General features: G+C 43.4%; 1 protein-coding gene across 2 annotated transcripts in view; it reads left to right on the top strand.

Moving 5' to 3' along the window:
* Positions 1-1,259: 1,259 nt before the first annotated feature.
* LOC147428745 (ubiquinol oxidase 2, mitochondrial-like) overlaps positions 1,260-17,624 on the top strand; it is a 75,891-nt gene continuing 59,526 nt past the window's right edge. Inside the window, exons 1-2 of one of the 2 annotated variants that reach the window (XM_086496500.1) lie at positions 1,707-1,816; positions 14,509-14,821. In XM_086496500.1, the coding sequence (XP_086352626.1) occupies positions 14,765-14,821 (57 nt within the window). In that variant the 5' untranslated portion in view covers positions 1,707-1,816; positions 14,509-14,764. Of the gene's footprint in view, positions 1,817-14,508; positions 14,822-17,624 lie in introns of both variants that reach the window. The other variant, XM_086496499.1, reaches the window with a different exon arrangement.

The following is a 17,624-nucleotide window of genomic DNA, read 5'->3' as shown; positions in this document are numbered from 1 at the left end:
CTCGTGAACATCCCACGTTGCACTCAAGCTGGGTTTAGACGGGCCCGACGAGAGCTTGGGCTCGTGGTGCTTGCCTCCGGGTTGCCTTCTTACATGAAGCAATCCGCGATCACCGAGCCGTAGCTCTGATACCAATTGTGAGTGCGCGAATGCGGTGCGTGTGCAGAGAGAGAGAGAGAGAGAGAGAGAGAGAGAGAGAGAGGAGAGAGAGAGAGAGAGAGAGAGAGAGAGAGAGAGAGAGAGATGTGGGTGGAGCAACCTCAGGAAGTAACTCAGTATATGAGTGAGGTGCTCCTTATTCTTATGTAGAGAAAGAATAAGGAAGTGTGTATACACAGTGGCGGTCGGACATTGGACGTCCGGCCTGAGAGAAGGCGCAACACCTTTACCCCAACACGCAGAGAGAGAGAGAGAGAGAGAGAGAGAGAGAGAGAGAGAGAGAGAGAGAGAGAGAGAGAGAGAGAGCATTGGTGAGCAGGATGCAACACAAAAGAACCCACAAGTAGAAAGCAAACCACTAGAATAGAAGATGTACGACGAGTGATTGAAGCTTATATAAGGTGCCGACTCGTAAACATCCCACGTTGCACTCAAGCTGGTTTTAGACGGGCCCAACGATAGCTTGGGCTCGTGGCGCTTGCCTCTGGGTTTCCTTCTTACATAAAGCGAATGTGGAAATTTATTTACAGCGATCGCACTCATAGCAGGCAATGGGTGGTAGTGTAGTGGTAGAGCTAGTGCGTCTCAGCCAATCAATGCAAGTTCAAATCATGCTCCCTGCAATTCACATGTAAAAGTGCCCTATAGCGACAACTGCCTAGCACACCTCTTCTGTCGACTCGTCTGAACCGACTTTCCACAAGTAGACCCGCACCACAATCTTACTTTCTATATAGGAGTAAACCACATCACTTAGCTTAGAAGAGCCGCCCGCCCCCCCCCCCCCCCCCCCCCCCCCCCCCCCCCCCCCCCCCCCCCCCCCCCCCCCCCCCCCCCCCCCCCCCCCCCCCCCCTCTTTACGTAAGACACAAAGTTTCTCTCTAGTATGCAAGCCTCGTCACTATGTGACACATGGTAGGACTATGGCTACCAACACTCACACACGGCGGAGAAAATCTGGGCCATCGGATCTTTTAGGGGTGAATTAGGACTATGTGGGTAAGCCACACCTTCCATGACATGATGCGTGTGATAGTGTGATGGTCAGCCCCTTGCCCCTCAAGATTGGGCGTCATGGGTTCGAATACGCCGGGGAGAGTGGAATGTGAACTAGAGGTGAACTACACATTTGCCGATTGCGCCCCTCCCGAAGAAGCCCGTGTGACATAGTGACGAGGCAAGCAAGCAGGCAACCACCACCCAACTTCCAACCGTTCCCTCCTCCTCGTTGAAATTCAGCCGGGATTGGCAGTGGTTGTTACACGCCACCGTTCCTGCGAAATAGTAGAGCCGATAAATAGCGTCAATGGCCGCAGTCAGAGAATGCCGCAGTATGCTGAGCAGGTATTTGGTCAATCATGGCACCATCGACGGCGTATGCTTAGCAGGACCAGGCATTTGTGGAGGAGTATACTTTAACAACAGTTTCATAAAAGACGCAAGACGCATTAATTATTCAATGGTCAGAACTCACAGCTCTGCTGTAGATCCATTGTCTGACAAGGTCAACACAACTTCATCTGGGACGTCTCCTGGAGACAGCCTCAAAAAGGCCATTCAAAGTGCGGGGAAGAATGGTGCGTCTAGTTACTGGGGTATTTCTCACAAGGATCTACATCGAGAGGACGGTACATCTTGGCCTTGGCATTGTTTCAAGGTATGCTTATTTTTGAGCAGTCGGTGAGTTGTTTGACGTTTTGTTTAAAGCGAGCTATCTGGATTGCTTCAAGTTTGTTCAGCCTGTGTGCTCATTGCTCTCTGCTGAAACCCTAGACAAATTACATCAGTAACAGAGTTGTATATTGTGTTTGCACTATTGCAACTGGGCTTTGTGTATTGCGATAGTAGCCACAGTCAAAGCTAACCAAAAGGCACTTGCTATGTGGGATCATTTTAGAGTCTTCAAGGAAATTGTTATTAAAACTACTAGTATGAGCTCAATGCAAGTCTTGCACTCCTACCCTCTTGTTGGTACTTATAAATCTGGCCCATGAGGCGCGTGCTAGACATCTCAAGCTAGGAAAAGGTTATCCTTGTCAGCTGGTAGGAACAAAGGCAAGTGGAAAGTAGTTTTATTATCAAAGGATTTCTTATCTTGGTCCACAGTGCTCTTGCCAAAAGTAAAAAAAGAATGCAATAGAATGCTGTGTGTTTAAGAGCGCATATAGACACTAGCTTAAGACTGAAACAAAGTGAGAGGCATGCTGTACTCTGATTTGCGAAGGCTTTCACATCTGAAGGGCATGTAAAGAGCTCATGAGATGTTGAAATTTTGATGTGTAATGCCGGGAATACTGACTAATTTGCGCCATTGTGTGTGTGCAGCAGGCTAGTTATATACAATTCTTGCACATACAACTTATCCTAGGCTCCATTCAATTGCCGCTCGATGCTCACAAAAGTGTAAAAGCACCTGACTAACAATGCTTTAAGCATAGAGTATTATGTAGGGGTGCAAACTATGTCTGGGTATGCAGGTCATTTGATTAGTCTTACAAAGGTGACCTTCAGTCACCTTTTCCCTTATGGATTAGCCAGAGAGATAGAGGGATGAAGGTAGAGATGGACAGAGAGAGAAAGAGAGCCAGCAGGGTCAGAAGAGAATCTAGAAAAGGGCTAGGAAAGGCTTGGCTGATTGCTACTTTTTTTCCTTCTTCTTCTTGATTACCATACTTGTGAGAAAGGAGGGCTAATGTTCTACTTGTACTTATCTTGGGCTAGGTTTAGGGTTACATGCCACATGAAGGTGCCATGTTCTTGAAAGCTAATATTATAAAGTTACCTGCAAAATAATCACATGATCTGTGAATCCGATTTGTACCCAATGAGAGGAACGCATACTATGTATCCTAGGCTACTTACTGAGTGTCAAATGCCCATGAGTACACCTTGTGCAATCTTTTGTGCAAAGAGGGTTATGCAGGGGTCTAACTACTCTATTTGGGCATCATGTGTTGATGTATGCTCATGTTTGTGTGCGTATGGTGTGTGTCCTGTTTGGGAGCATATGTTAGTACCTAGTTCTACACCCACTATTGGGCATTGACAACGTTAGTGGGGATGCCGTGGTATTTAGTCAATACTATGCATGATGTATATTGTCTTGTGGGTGACTACCATGGGTCTATACCTTGCACTCTTCTTTAAGGGTGAATCTGAGCTTATCCTGGATTCATCTAGGTATGCTTTGTTTGGGCATCATGTTTGCAAATGTGCTCACAAAATTGATAGACTGAATTTTGAAAATTTGTAAGCTTTTAAGGTCTATGGGTGGCTCTCTAATCGTAGTAGCATGTTCGTATTACACAAAAAGCTAGTGTGCGTATAACACCCCCTGCTTATGAAATTGGCAAGTCACCTGATAAGGCGGCAAGTGAAGGAATGAAGAGAGGAGACAGACGGAGGAGACAACGTTGAGAGAGAGAGGCGAGTCACCGTTTTCATTGTGGATAATGAGAATGAGAGGGCAAGGGTCACATTTACAGTGCTGAAAGGTGATCTAGAGGTGTGCAAAGTGGGGGCACCTTGGCCCCTAAATTCGAAACTAAATACGAAGCTAGAGAGGGGGCCCAACACTTAATTGTGCCACCTCATCTAAAACCGGCAACTGGATCAACATAGGGTTTGGCTAATAAAATGTCTAGGACAAAAAAAAAAGGGACGACTGGACTGAAATACATATACAAGGCCATTATATGGCTATACAACCATGGCATGCAACCTAGGATGCCACCATTTGGTGATGACGTATGTCCAACACCTCCCTTTAGCGCAAAATGGGTGGTCCAACTCGAAGATAATCGAGTCTAGGTCGAGGTAAAAGCTTGTTGAGAAGATCTGCAAAATTGTCAATGGTGGGAGAATACCCCAAGTTGATACGACAATCACCAATGTGATCCCGCACAAAGTGGTAATCAACATGAAAGTGCGTAGTTCGTCCACGGAAAACAGGATTATATGTTAATGCATTAGCACTTTGAGAATTTGAATAAATAGTGGTAGGAGATGAAGGTGCATTGGCATGATTGTCTCTAGGACCGGTTGGTCTTCATGAAGATTCTCCTTCGAATATCCAAGTGGTAAATGCTTCAAAATAGGATTGTCATCAATAGAAGACATCTCAACTATCATAGCTTTCTCCAATGAGAAGTGCGACATAGCCTCCTCTACAAAATCTAGGTCATCCACCTGTGATATTAGAGCATAATTCATTTGCTGTGAACTACGAGTTCCATGACGCGTAGAAACCTACTTTTGAATGGTAGAATCTGAAACCAGAATCTCGAAGTAGAGTGCAAGCCCATTTGGATGCCACGTGTGCGTTAGATAGAGAGAGAGAGAGAGAGAGAGAGAGAGAGAGAGAGAGAGAGAGAGAGAGAGAGAGAGAGAGAGAGTGTAAGGCGCAGCGGAATGAATGTTTACGCTTTGCTCAAGATGAGTGCTCCGAACTGTGCTCAAGGTTCTTTTTGTTCTTATGGAAGGGAGAGCCTTCCGTTCTTAATGAGAGAATGCTATGATCACAAACAAAGTGAATGGACATTGTGCGTGCAAGTGTATGAGACTGAGAGAGAGAGAGAGAGAGAGAGAGAGAGAGAGAGAGAGAGAGAGAGAGAGAGAGAGAAGAGAGAGGACACCAGAGACGACGTAAAACCATCCTCCAAAGGCCCCACTCTCGTCGGCGAGAGTGGTCTACTTATGATTGCACAATCTGGTACAATGGTGATGCATGAGACTGATGCAAGTCTAGGCTATGTCGGCGATGACGACGGGGACAGCGAGACCGACCTAAGGGCTGAAATCTGCAATCTTTCTACTGCTGTCCAAAAACACTATGGGCTGAAATCTGCGACTAGTCCAAAAACGCTGATTCTGGGACTCTTTTCGTAGGTCTTTGACATTGAAATCTGCAGGTTTAGGGCTGAAAACTGAGGTTTCTTGGGACTGGAAACTGATGGTCCTTCCGGGCTGAATCTGTTGGTCTTTCCGAGCTGAATCTGCTACTCTTCTAGGGTTGAACTTGCAAGTGCTTCAATGCTGAAAAACGCTGCAGGCTGAGGTCATAAAGGCTGAAAACGCTAGGCTGATGTAGGTCAAAAACGCAAGGTTGCTGGTTTCCCAAAAAACGCTAGCTTGCTGGCTGATTTTTCTGGCGATCCTTGCTGATGCAAAACGCTAGGCAAGGGGGTGCTGAGGCGATGATGCTGATGCAAAAACGCTAGGCTTGAGAAAGTCCTCGCGGAGATGCTGAAGGTGAAAACGCTAGGGGAGGTTCTTGCTTCTTGCTTGGAGGAAATCCACCAAGGGTCTTGTTGGAGAAGTTGCCTGCTGAGCTTGGCTCCTGTTGCCTCTTCTTCCATTTAGTGCTAGTGTAGGTTTGCTTATATACAAACTCACTCAATTTGCCCTACCTACTTTCCAACAAAAGTCACTTAAAAATAATAAGTGAAAAATGTCAAAAATAGGTAAAATAGGCTAAATGCACTGGAAAATTTCCCTGATGGGAATGCTTATGATCATGCTGTGTGCAACCAGAGGAGATGCATCTACACTAAGTGACTGGGCATGCACGGTCTATGAATAGACTCACAAAAGTGCCATATCACTTCTAAATCTAGACTGACTGGACTGACTGAACCCTGATCATGTTGTAGCTTGTCCACGGACACATAGGGTTGGATGTGTCACGTGACATCCCCTCCTTTTCAAAGTAAGGTACTGATACCTAACTGTATGGCATCGAGGGAGATCGCCAATAGCATCCGGAATCCTGGAAGGGACTCTTTGCCGGTCCACTCTGATGTGTGGGTCGTGCGGTACTTGAACTTCATAAAGGTCTGCAATGGCTTTTGTTTGGGCCGCGCCTAAAGCGACACAAAGGCTTCTGTGGCTCCTTCGATGCTTCAACTTCGTCGAGAGTCATGCTTCTTTCTTCTTCAAGAATCTCCATGGCTGAAAATTCCTGAAACCATTTCCAACACAAAACCATGAACATACCTATTCCATGTAAAGTGACTGGAAAAAATCTTGTCGTCCTAGTAGACTGTGCATGCAATGTAGATGAACAAAGAGACGGAGTGCCAAACCGTTCACTACACACGCAAAAAATGAGATTGAATCTTGTCATTCTGATCCAAATCAATCAACTCTAGCAATTCACAACGGAAATGCCCATGCTTGGTGCTTGGTGCTCATACTTTCTTGTGCTCTTTCTACGAATGTGTCATGCCAAGGAAGAGACATGGAATGTGACTTCCTTACATACATACTTTTCAGCTTTTCATGAACAATCCGCATGCATTTGTACTCATCCATGAGTGGAACGAATGTGTCATGCCAAGGAAGAGACATGGAATGTGACTTCCTTACATACATACTTTTCAGCTTTTCATGAACAATCCGCATACATTTGTACTCATCCATGAGTAGAACGTGCTCAACGTACAATATGTCATGTCTAGGAAAAGGGATCACGTAAGGACGCTGACTAAAATACAGGAAACGATCACGAATGAAACACTCGTACAATGCGTGCGTACTAATCATGCGAACACATAATACTTCCTGTGAGGGATCCTTGGACTGAGGCTCGAGAGCCAAGATCGGTTTTTCCTGAGGGGGTTCTTTGGACCTTGACTCGAGAGCCAAGATCGGTTCTTTGTGATTGATCGAATCTGCAATGAGGTTAGCTTCACTAGAAAAAGCATCCACTAACACATCATCCTTGTGAACAATCACATCATCTTCATGCAACTCATTATGCTTGTGAGAAATCACAACTTGATCATGCAAAGCATCATGCTTGTCATTGTCATGCAATTCTTCATGCAAATCATTGTCATTCAAATCATCATGCTCAGCATTATCATTCAATTCATCATGCTTCTCATAATCATGCAAATGTGTCATGCTTTGGAGAAGAAGAGACTGAGAGAGTCTCCGTCTCCTGAATCTCTTGCATCTGCGCCGACACTTGAGAAAAGAGTTGCAAGAACTCTTGCATGTGTCGCTCACTCTGTTCTTGTCTTGCCTTTCTTTCTGCTTCTCTTTTTGCTTTGTCTTCTGCGTGCGTGTGATCCATTTATGCTTTTCTTTGTGCGTGTGTGTGTTCCATTTCTGCCATTCTTTCTGCATTTCTTGCTTCACGTTCTAACTTCCTTTCCATAAACATCTGGTCCAAAGCCTCCATAGGAGTTAGTGCAATCCTTGATGTAGATGGGGAAGGGGGAGGGTCGGAAAAACCTCCTGGTGGGGAAAATTCTTCTTCGCCTCTCTCATGCTCATCACCTCCAAGCGAAGTATCCATTCCGCTTCGAGTGATGACCATTCTGAAGTTGTGGGTTCTTGTGGTCTTGAGGTTCTTAAGTTCACGACGAACTTGGGTTCTCGTGGGTCTTGGGTTCTTGAGGGTCTTGAGGTGCTTGAGGTTCTTGAGGTTTTCTTTCGCTTGCAAACCGTGTTTGAGAAGGATCTTCTCTTCACCCGAGTTCTACTCTTTTCCGCAGGTGCACCCCTTGGTGGCCTTGCGCTCACGCCAAGGTTGCTTTTTCCCACCTCACGTCGATTGGCCGGCCGCTAAGTGCACGGTCTGCTCTCAATGAGTGAAAAGAGACACAAGGGGAGGCTGGACAAGCCATTCTTTCTTGGGATTTTTGTCACTCTTCAAAAACACGATTAGGAATCGACACGCCCAAGCGAACTTTGGTTCATGCGACCGCAACAAGCAAATTTTTTTTTCTGTGGTTCTTTTGGTTCTTTCCTTGAGTGATACAGAACACTGCCAAAGCTCTGATACCAATGTTAGGTGCAGCCGAATGAATGTTTACGCTTTGCTCAAGATGAGTGCTCCGAACTGTGCTCAAGGTTCCTTTTGTTCTTATGGAAGGGAGAGCCTTCCGTTCTTAATGAGAGAATGCTATGATCACAAACAAAGTGAATGGACACTGTGCGTGCAAGTGTATGAGACTGAGAGATAGAGAGAGAAGAGGGATAGGACACCAGAGACGTAAAACCCTCCTCCGAAGGCCCCACTCTCGTCGGCGAGAGTGGTCTACTTATGATTGCACAATCTGGTACAATGGTGATGCATGAGATTGATGCAAGTCTAGGCTATGTCGGCGATGACGACGGGGACGACGAGACCGACCTAAGGGCTGAAATCTGCAATCTTTCTACTGCTGTCCAAAAACGCTATGGGCTAAAATCTACGACTAGTCCAAAAACGTTGATTCCGGGACTGTTTTCGTAGGTCTTTGACGCTGAAATCTGCAGGTTTAGGGCTGAAAATTGAGGTTTCTTGGGGCTGGAAATTGATGGTCCTTCCGGGCTGAATCTGCTACTCTTCTAGGGTTGAACTTGCAGGTGCTTCAATGCTGAAAAACGCTGCAGGCTGAGGTCAGAAAGGCTGAAAACGCTAGGCTGATGCAGGTCAAAAACGCTAGGTTGCTGGTTTCCCAAAAAACGCTAGCTTGCTGGCTGATTCTTTTGGCGATCCTTGTTGATGCAAAACACTAGGCAAGGGGGTACTGAGGCGATGATGCTGATGCAAAAACGCCAGGCTTGAGAAAGTCCTCGCGGAGATGCTGAAGGTGAAAACGCTAGGGGATGTTCTTGCTTCTTGCTTGGAGGAAATCTACCAAGGGTCTTGTTGGAGAAGTTTCCTGCTGAGCTTGGCTCCTGTTGCCTCTTCTGCCATTTAGTGTTAGTCTAGGTTTGCTTATATACAAACTCACTCAATTTGCCCTACGTACTTTCCAACAAAAGTCACTTATAATAAGTGAAAAATGTCAAAAATAGGTAAAATAGGCTAAATGCACTGGGAAATTCCATGATGGATTTTGGTGGGAATGCTTATGATCATGCTATGTGCAACCAGAGGATATGCATCTACACTAAGTGATTGGGCATGCACGGTCTACGAAGACTCACAAAAGTGCCAGATCACTTCTAAATCTAGACTGACTGGACTGACTGAACCCTGATCATGCTGTAGCTTGTCCACGAACACATAGGGTTGGATGTGTCACATGAGAGAGAGAGAGAGAGAGAGAGAGAGAGAGAGAGAGAGAGAGAGAGAGAGAGAGAGAGAGAGAGAGAGAGATATGATGAAATGAAATGATATATTAACGTCTTCAAAAGGCCAAAATGACCTATGAGACCAAGCTGTTACAACATAGTGAATCTAATACCATGTCCGGAATCAAGAAGAAGAAGAATTGAAACAAAAATACAACTACTACAAGCTGGGTCTGTATGGATGTTCCAGCTACTACAGAAGGTGCCCAGTACAATGTGTAGTACAATGAGAGGGGGGGGGGGGGGGGGGAGATATGGTAGAGATCCATCTTCATCTGCACTCTCGACGTCGAGAAAGTATGGCTCGAATCCTTTGTTGTAGTCTCCGTCGATACTGTGTAGCTCCTCTCTTCAATCGCGGTCGTCTTGATCTCCCTAGGTCCAATGCTCAGACTATGAGAGTGCCAATAGTGGTAGTATGAGTGCGGGCAGAGCTCTGCAATGGTGGCTGCTCCTCTGGCTGTCCAATATCTAGTGTAAAGAAATCTGTAATCTGTCTCTGGGACTGTCTCTCCAGCTCTCCTAAGTAAAGTGTCTCCATGCCTGTGTAACTCAAGTAGATACAGTCCAAGGCATCTCTGATCCTCATAACTCATGACCCTAGATAGAGGCTCAAAACCCTCTCTGAATAGACAATGAAAAGGACATCGTATCTCATAGTACACTGTGCAATGACATATGTAATGTAACTCTGTCTCTGGCTCTAGATGACATAAGGGGCATATCTTGCTATCTGCTAGTATCCCTTTGAATCTGCCAGTCTCAATCTCGAGCTGATGTGAGGATGTGCGTATCTGGCCAATGGCACAACGCAAACCATGAGAGAGATGTGTGTCCATATAGCTAGGTCGAATCACAAACCCATCCCTTGTGAGGTGGAGAAGATACTCTCTATAAAAAGCCATCTTCGTGCCCCACTCCTGTGTCGGCTCTACCCATGTCCTCCTCGTGTCCAGCTGGATCAGATCCTGACGAATGAGTCTATTAATCTCCACCCGTGTCAGAGACATTAGGGGTGCCTGTAGGGAGTACTGAAAAGGAGGCAACTTGTCCATGGTGAAGCCATGTGTCTGAAACCATGATGTCATTTGTGCATACTGGCATGATGTATCCCCCTGTAGAGCTAATTGGAGAGACGATGGCACACGAAAGAACACAAGAGACAGGTGGTTAAGCGGGCAACTCAACAACTCGAGATTGGAGTACGTTACAATGGATGTCTAGAGAATCGACCTTGGTGGTACATATAAAGTGCGCCAAAGCTAGGTCGGCCAAAACCGCTGAAAAATACCCAACCTGTCACGTGACACATCCAACCCTATGTGTCCGTGGACAAGCTACAGCATGATCAGGGTTCAGTCAATCTAGCCAGTCTAGATTTAGAAGTGATCTGGCACTTTTATGAGTCTATTCGTAGACCGTGCATGCCAAGTCACTTAGCATAGATGCATATCCTCTGGTTGCACACAGCATGATCATCAGTATTCCCATTAGAATCCATTAGAATCAGTTAGGGGATTTTTCCAGTGCATTTAGCCTATTTTCCCTATTTTTGACATTTTTCACTTATTAATATAAGTGACTTCCCAACAAAAGTAGGTAGGGCAATTTTACTAAGTTAATATATAAGCTAACCCAAGTTAGCACTTTCTGGCAGAAGAGGCAGCAGGAGCTCCGCGCTCAACAGGCACCTTCTCAGCAAGAACTCTCCAAGTTCCCCTTGGTGAGCCCGGAACCCCCTTGGCGTTTGTTGGTCTCCTTCATCGCCATACTCAGCCCTTGCGTTTTTCCCATGATCGCCAGCAGTGCCCAGACAAGGCAGCGTTTGTGGTTTTCAGCCTAGCGACCACCTTCAAATGCATTAGCGTTTTTGGATTTCATCAGTAGCAGACCCAGAACAGCATAGCGTTTTTACTAATGCTCAGCAGGCAGATCAGCGTTTTTGGTTTTCAGCCTTTACCGCAGTAGAACAACAGCGTTTTCAACCTATGGTACAGCAATAGAAACAATCCCAATTGGTTGCAGAAGTACCCTCATTTTCAGCCCATAAAAACGCAGCCAAAACAGTCATTTTCAGCCACCGAAACAGTCCCGAAATTCAGCGATTAGAAGATCCCAGATTTCAGCCCTAAAGTCGTCGTCGTCATCACCGTCGTCGTCATCGGCATAGTCCAAGTTGCATCAGTGCATTTCGTACGCATTGTACCTTTGTGCAATCAAAAAGTAGACCACTCTCGCCGACGAGAGTGGGGCTTTCGGAAGAGGGTTTTACAACGTCTCTGGTGTCGTATTTCTCTTCTCTCTCTCTCTCTCTCTCTCTCTCTCTCAGTCTCATACACTTGCACGCACATTGTCCATTCACCTTGTTCGTGATCATAGCACTTTCCATTAAGAACGGAAGGCTCTCCCTTCCATAAGAACTAAAAGGAACCTTGAGCACAGTTCGGAGCACTCATCTTGAGCAAAGCGCAAACAATCATTCCGCTGCACCCAAGATTGGTATCAGAGCTTTGGCAGTGTTCTGTATCACTCAAGGAAAGAACCACCAGAATCACAAGAATTTTTTTTGCTTGTTGCGGTCGCACGAACCCAAGTTCGCTTGGGCGTGTCGATTCCTAATTGTGTTTTTTGAAGAGTGACAGGAATCCCAAGAAAAAAGGGCTTGTCCAGCCTCCCCTTGTGTCTCTTTTCACTCATTGAGAGCGGACCGTGCACTTAGTGGTCGGCCAATCGACGTGAGGTGGGAAAAAGCAACCTTGGTGTGAGCGCAAGGCCGCCAAGGGGTGCGCCCGCAGAAAGGAGTAGAACTCGGATGAAGAGAAGATCCTTCTCAAACACGGTTTGCAAGCGAAAGAAAACCTCAAGAACCTCAAGAACTCAAGACCCCCAAGAACCCAAGAACCCAAGTTCCTCGTGAACTTAAGAACCCAAGAACCCCAAGACCCCAAGTTCCTCATGAACTGAAGAACCCAAGACCACAAGAACCCACGACTTCAGAATGGTCATCACTCAAAGCGGAATGGATACTTCGCTTGGAGGTGATGAGCATGAGAGAGGCGAAGAAGAATTTTCCTCACCAGGAGGTTTTCCCGACCCTCCCGCTTTCCCATCTACGACAAGGATTACACTAACTCCTATGGAGGCTTTCGACAAGAGGATGATAGATAGGAAGTCAGAAAGCGAAGAAAGAATCGCAGCCATAGAGCGTAAGTACCAAGAAAGAATGGCAGTCATAGCCCGTGCGAGTGAGCAAGCCCGCTTGGAAACCAAAGTAAGAAAAGCAGAAATAGAACGCAGACACCAAGAAAGAATTGCAGCCGCCGTCAAAGGAATGAGCGACCAACACATGAAAGAGTTCTTGCAACTCGTTTCTCAAGCTCAATCACAGCTGCAAGAGATTCGGGAAAAGGAGACTTTCTCAGTCTCTTCTTCTCCAACGCATGATACACAAGATTTTCATGATTGTGAGAAGCATGATGATTTGAATGATGCTGATAAGCATGATGATTTGAATGACAAGCATGATGATTTGGATGACAAAGATAAGCATGATGATTTGAATGATATTGCTAAGCATGATGATTTGGATGCCAATGACAAGCATGATGATTTGCATGATCAAGATGTGATTTCTCACAAGCATGCTGAGTTGCATGAAGATGATGTGATTGTTCACAAGGATGATGTGTTAGTTGATGCTTTTTCTAGCGAAGCTAACCTCGTTGTAGATTCGTTCAATCACGAAGAACCGATCTTGGCTTTCGAGTCGAGGTCCAAAGAACCCCACAGGACGATTCGATCATTCAGGATGAACCGATCTTGGCTCTCGAGCCTAGGTCCAAAGAACCTTCACAGGAAGTATTATGTGTTCGCATGATTGATACGCATGCATTGTTTGAGTGTTTCATTCGTGATCGTTTCCTATATTTTAGTCAACATCTTTATATGATCCCTTTTCCTAGGCATGACATATTGTATGTTGAGCACGTTTCACTTATGGATGAGCACGATTATGCGGATTTTTTCATGAAAAGCTGAAAAGTAGGTATGTCAGGAAGTCACATTCCATGTCTCTTCCTTGGCATGACACAGTTTCCGAACGAGCACATGACAGTATGAGCACCAAGCATGGGCATTTCCGTTATGAATTGCCACAATCGATTGCTTTAGATCAAAAGAGAACGATTCGATCTCATTGTTTGCGTGTGTGTGGTGAACCGTTTGGCACTCCGTCTATTTGTTCACCTACATTGCATGCACAGTCTTTGAAGAAGAAAAGATTTTTTCCACTCACTTTACATGGAATGGGTATGTTCATGGTTTTGTGTTGGAAATGGTTTCAGGAATTTTCAGCCATGGAGATTCTTGAAGAAGAAGGAAGCACGACTCTCAACAAAGATGAAGCATTGAAGGAGCCACAAAAGACTTTGTGTCGCTTTCGGCGCGGCCCAAAGAAGCAAGCGTTGTGTGAAGTTTGATTTCTAGGATTAAGTTTTTAAGATGTCTTATCCTTTTTTTTTTTGCTTAAAGTTGAGTACTTGTTTTAAGCCAAGTAAGTTGCGTCAACTTATTTTTACACATGCCTTTTCTAAAAACATTTTTAAGTTAATAATGTTTTGTTTTATCTAGTTTTGTTTCGTAGCAAACAAAGTGATTTAGTTTGTTTGTTTGTTTGTTTTTGTTTTTCTTTTCTTTTCGTGTGTCCTTTGCTTTTATAGTTTTATGAGTGCTTTATTCCCTCTTATAATTCGTGAGTTCAGACTATTCTGAACTTATGAAGGTATATTTTTCAGTCATCTAGCGGACATGCAAATCTTTTTGATTTTAGTCCGAGTGGTGACCAGCTGTTGAGCTTCACGAAGATATATTGGGAGGGTGTGCATACCCCAACAGCTACCGATCTTATACTCATGTGTGTGTCGATGTGATTTTATGTGTGTATTACTTTTATTCCTTGGTTTAAATAAACTTTTTATTTTATTTTATAAGTATGGGTCTTTTTGTAATTTTGGTTGTATCCTGATTTATTGTGTAGAGCTTCTTTTTGTCTTGATTTTGGTTTGTTTGAGTGTTATGTCTTTTATATTTTAATTTGTCTTGATTTATCTATTTGTTGTTTTTTGCTTTTGATTGTGTGTGTGTGTGTGTGTTTGGTTGTTGTAGTGAGAAAGTTATAAATCTAACTTTGTAGATTGCATGTTTTTAATAAATAATGTTTTTCTCTGAAATCTCTTAAAAAATAAAAATAACATCTTAATTTGGGTCCTTTGGATCAAGGGTTTCTTGTGCAGTTTCATGAAATATCTCTTGTGAGAGGAGAGGTTGAGTAGTGATTCTAGCAAGGGATCACGGGCACTCGATTGCACGCTATTGTCGATGATCTTTTGAGTGTAGCAAGCAGCCTTATTTAAGGACCTCACTGCTTGGCAGCAACCCTGCTATACAAATGAGGGGTGTGGCTAGCACCAATCTAGCCTTAGGATCTTTAGCCTTGAGGCGGGCGTTGATCTGAAACACTGACCTCACTACAAAAATGAAAAACACTTTTACTTCTTCTTCAGCTTCAACCAGCAATGTTGATGACTCTCAGGTACGTCTTTTCGACCCTTCTTTCTTTTCAGTAGCTAGAAGTAGTCATAATCTGTATCAAGAAAGATTTAAGTTTTTAGCTAAGTCTAATTTGAAGAATTTGCATGTTTTTGGTGATGGTCCTATTCGTTGGGCTTCTTTTAAGAATGTCTTAGTTAGTACTCATTACACAAGTTCTTCCATAAAAGCCCTCAATCGTTTGAGGCGTTTAAGGAAAAAACATCTTGCGGTAGATCGTCCTCTAAGTCCGGTTCATACCTCTCAAGTTATTTATGTTATTTATAATATTCACGATAGTTCTATGATGTATGTTGGCCAAACCTTTCGAACAGCTTTTGTTCGTTTTCAGGAACATGTAAGAGAAGCGAGAAAAGTTCAAAGTAAGAGCACCGTACGTGAGTCTGAAACCCTTGTATGCGTCAATAGCAAAACATGGGTTTGAGTCTTTCCGTTGTTTTCCCATTGAGCACATAGAAGGTAATTTTAGAAACTCTAAAGAGTTCTATAAATCAGCGTGGCCTCAAGAGTTGTTTTGGATGAGAACCTTGCATACTTTTTTCCCTAAAGGTTTCAACTTGGAAGGAAAGTCTTCTTTACGTAAAAATAAGACAATTTACCATAAGAAACCTATGCTTTGGCAAAGGCATCCCAAATCCGAGTTAGTTCTTCCTTCAAGTCGGTTTAAAAGAACTTGGATTCCTAAAGGTTCTCGTTCAGATCCGCCTTCTATCCCTGAAATCAATCCAGTTGTTTTGCACAACATTATTTCTAGTAGAGTACAAGGTCTCCCTAGGGCTTCAATCTTTAGAATTGAGAGTGATGATCCTTCTAACCATATAATTTTTGCCTTTAGAGATTTAAACGGAGATTGATTTACCTCTCTAGAGCCATGGAATTGGGTTCTTTTTCTTATAAAACATTTGAAAGGTATAATATAAGGATCCTATTTAAGCTCTTGTATACCCTTGAGAACTACTCTTATGAAGATTTGGAGCTAAGAGAGTCTCATAGTACTCAACTTCAAGTACTGTTAGGCGAATTTTTGAAGTCCAAATGTCATAGTCTGAAAAATCCCTTGGTTGGAAAGAAAGATTTGTTGATAACTGTCTTTATCTCCCCTGACTTAGACAAGATTGGATTAAGCTCTATTTTGAGATCTCAAGAAGCTTTGGATGCTCTCCCTCCTTGTGTGAGAAAGGTATGGAACCATCCTGTCGTAGCTTTCAAATATGTGAAAACTTTAGGACAAAAAGCTTTCAACTATAGTGACATAGGACGTAATCTTAAAAAGCAAGAGAGGCTTGCAATCTCAAGTATTGATTGCCCTTGTAGTAAATCTGCCTTTTCTTCTTACGTAAATGGAGCTTTGGGTCATGTAGTTACTGCCGATTGTTCTATCCTTCCTTCGGATTCCTTGAAAGACCTTTTCTCAAGAGGTACTAAATATAGGCTCCCTTCTTCAAACGACTCTTGCCTTCTCAAAGCCATAGAAAAAGGAATTTCTAGTTTCGTAGTAAAGTTTGAGGAGTCTTTAGGAGTTCAAGGTATTTTTACCCATTGGAAGTCTGTAATCCTCAAGAAAGCTTCTTTGAAATTAACATCTTGCTCTCGGAACGTTTCTTCAGGAAGGAATAGCTTATCTTCTTCTGATCGTGATTCTCTTAGGAAATTTCATCGTGATTTTGTAATCTCTTATGTAGATAAGTGCTCTAATAACTTTGTTGTTACGTGCAAAAAGTTCTATTTAGAATGCTTGTTAGGTGAAGTAAACTCTCAGACTTACAGTGATTGTGATCTTTCAATTCAAGAGGTTATCTTGAAACATCAAGACTTTTGTAAGTCTTTTGGTTTCAAGTGCCAGCCTAAATTACCTTTTTTATATATCGTTTGGAAGTTCCACAGGAACCCTATAAAGCCTAGATTTATAGCCGCTTCTTGTAACACCTCTTTGACCGAGGTTTCCAAATGGCTTAGTTATTGTTTCAAAGCCATTTTACCTAGCGTAAATGAATTGTGGAATAATATGCTAAAGGAAGCAGACGTACCTACCGATTCAAGTTGGATTTTAAATGATTCAGTAGGCGTGATTCCTGTTTTAAAGTTTTTGAACTCTTCAAGAAGCCTTAAGGAGAAATCTTCTTCTTTATGTCTCCTAACTTTTGACTTTACAACGCTATACACGAAGCTAAATTTGGAGGACCTTAAATTTAGAGTCAAGTCTCTTATTTCAAAAGTTTTTGCGTACAAGCTTGAGAAGGATAGGTACAAGGCATTGCTAGTAGAAAAGTCAGCCTTGAACTTTGACTTCTTACGGCTGAAAAATAAGAATGTAGATGTAGACAAAGGAAGAAAGAGATTCACTAGGATTGTAGATGACATTGACATCATATCTTGGTTAGATTTTCTTTTGGACAATTTATATATAACCATCGGCGACTCTCTTTTCAAGCAAACAATTGGTATCCCTATGGGCACCAATTGTGCTGTTTTTCTTGCTAATTTCTATCTTTTTACTTATGAGTTTGATTTTATGGAGCGTCTTGTCCTTGCTAACACTTGCCCAATATTTTTGCACAAGTTATGCAATGTAAGACGCTTTGTAGATGATCTTTTTGTCCCTGACGTTCCTTCTTTTCAAGATTTTATGTACTTGAATTCGAGTTTTGTAGGCGGAGGAATTTATCCCAAAGAGTTTTGTGAACTTAACTATACCACAAATAGTGATTGTTGTGCCTTTTTAGACCTTAAGATTTTTCAGACTCCCTTGGGATTAGAAGTAGATATCTATGATAAGCGCCTTGAAC

This window comes from Adiantum capillus-veneris, chromosome 23 (assembly GCF_014529385.1).
Source record: "Adiantum capillus-veneris isolate H3 chromosome 23, ASM1452938v2, whole genome shotgun sequence".
NCBI lineage: Eukaryota > Viridiplantae > Streptophyta > Polypodiopsida > Polypodiales > Pteridaceae > Adiantum > Adiantum capillus-veneris.
The sequence above is the reverse complement of the archived record's forward strand: the minus strand, read 5'-3'. Positions and strand labels throughout refer to the sequence as shown.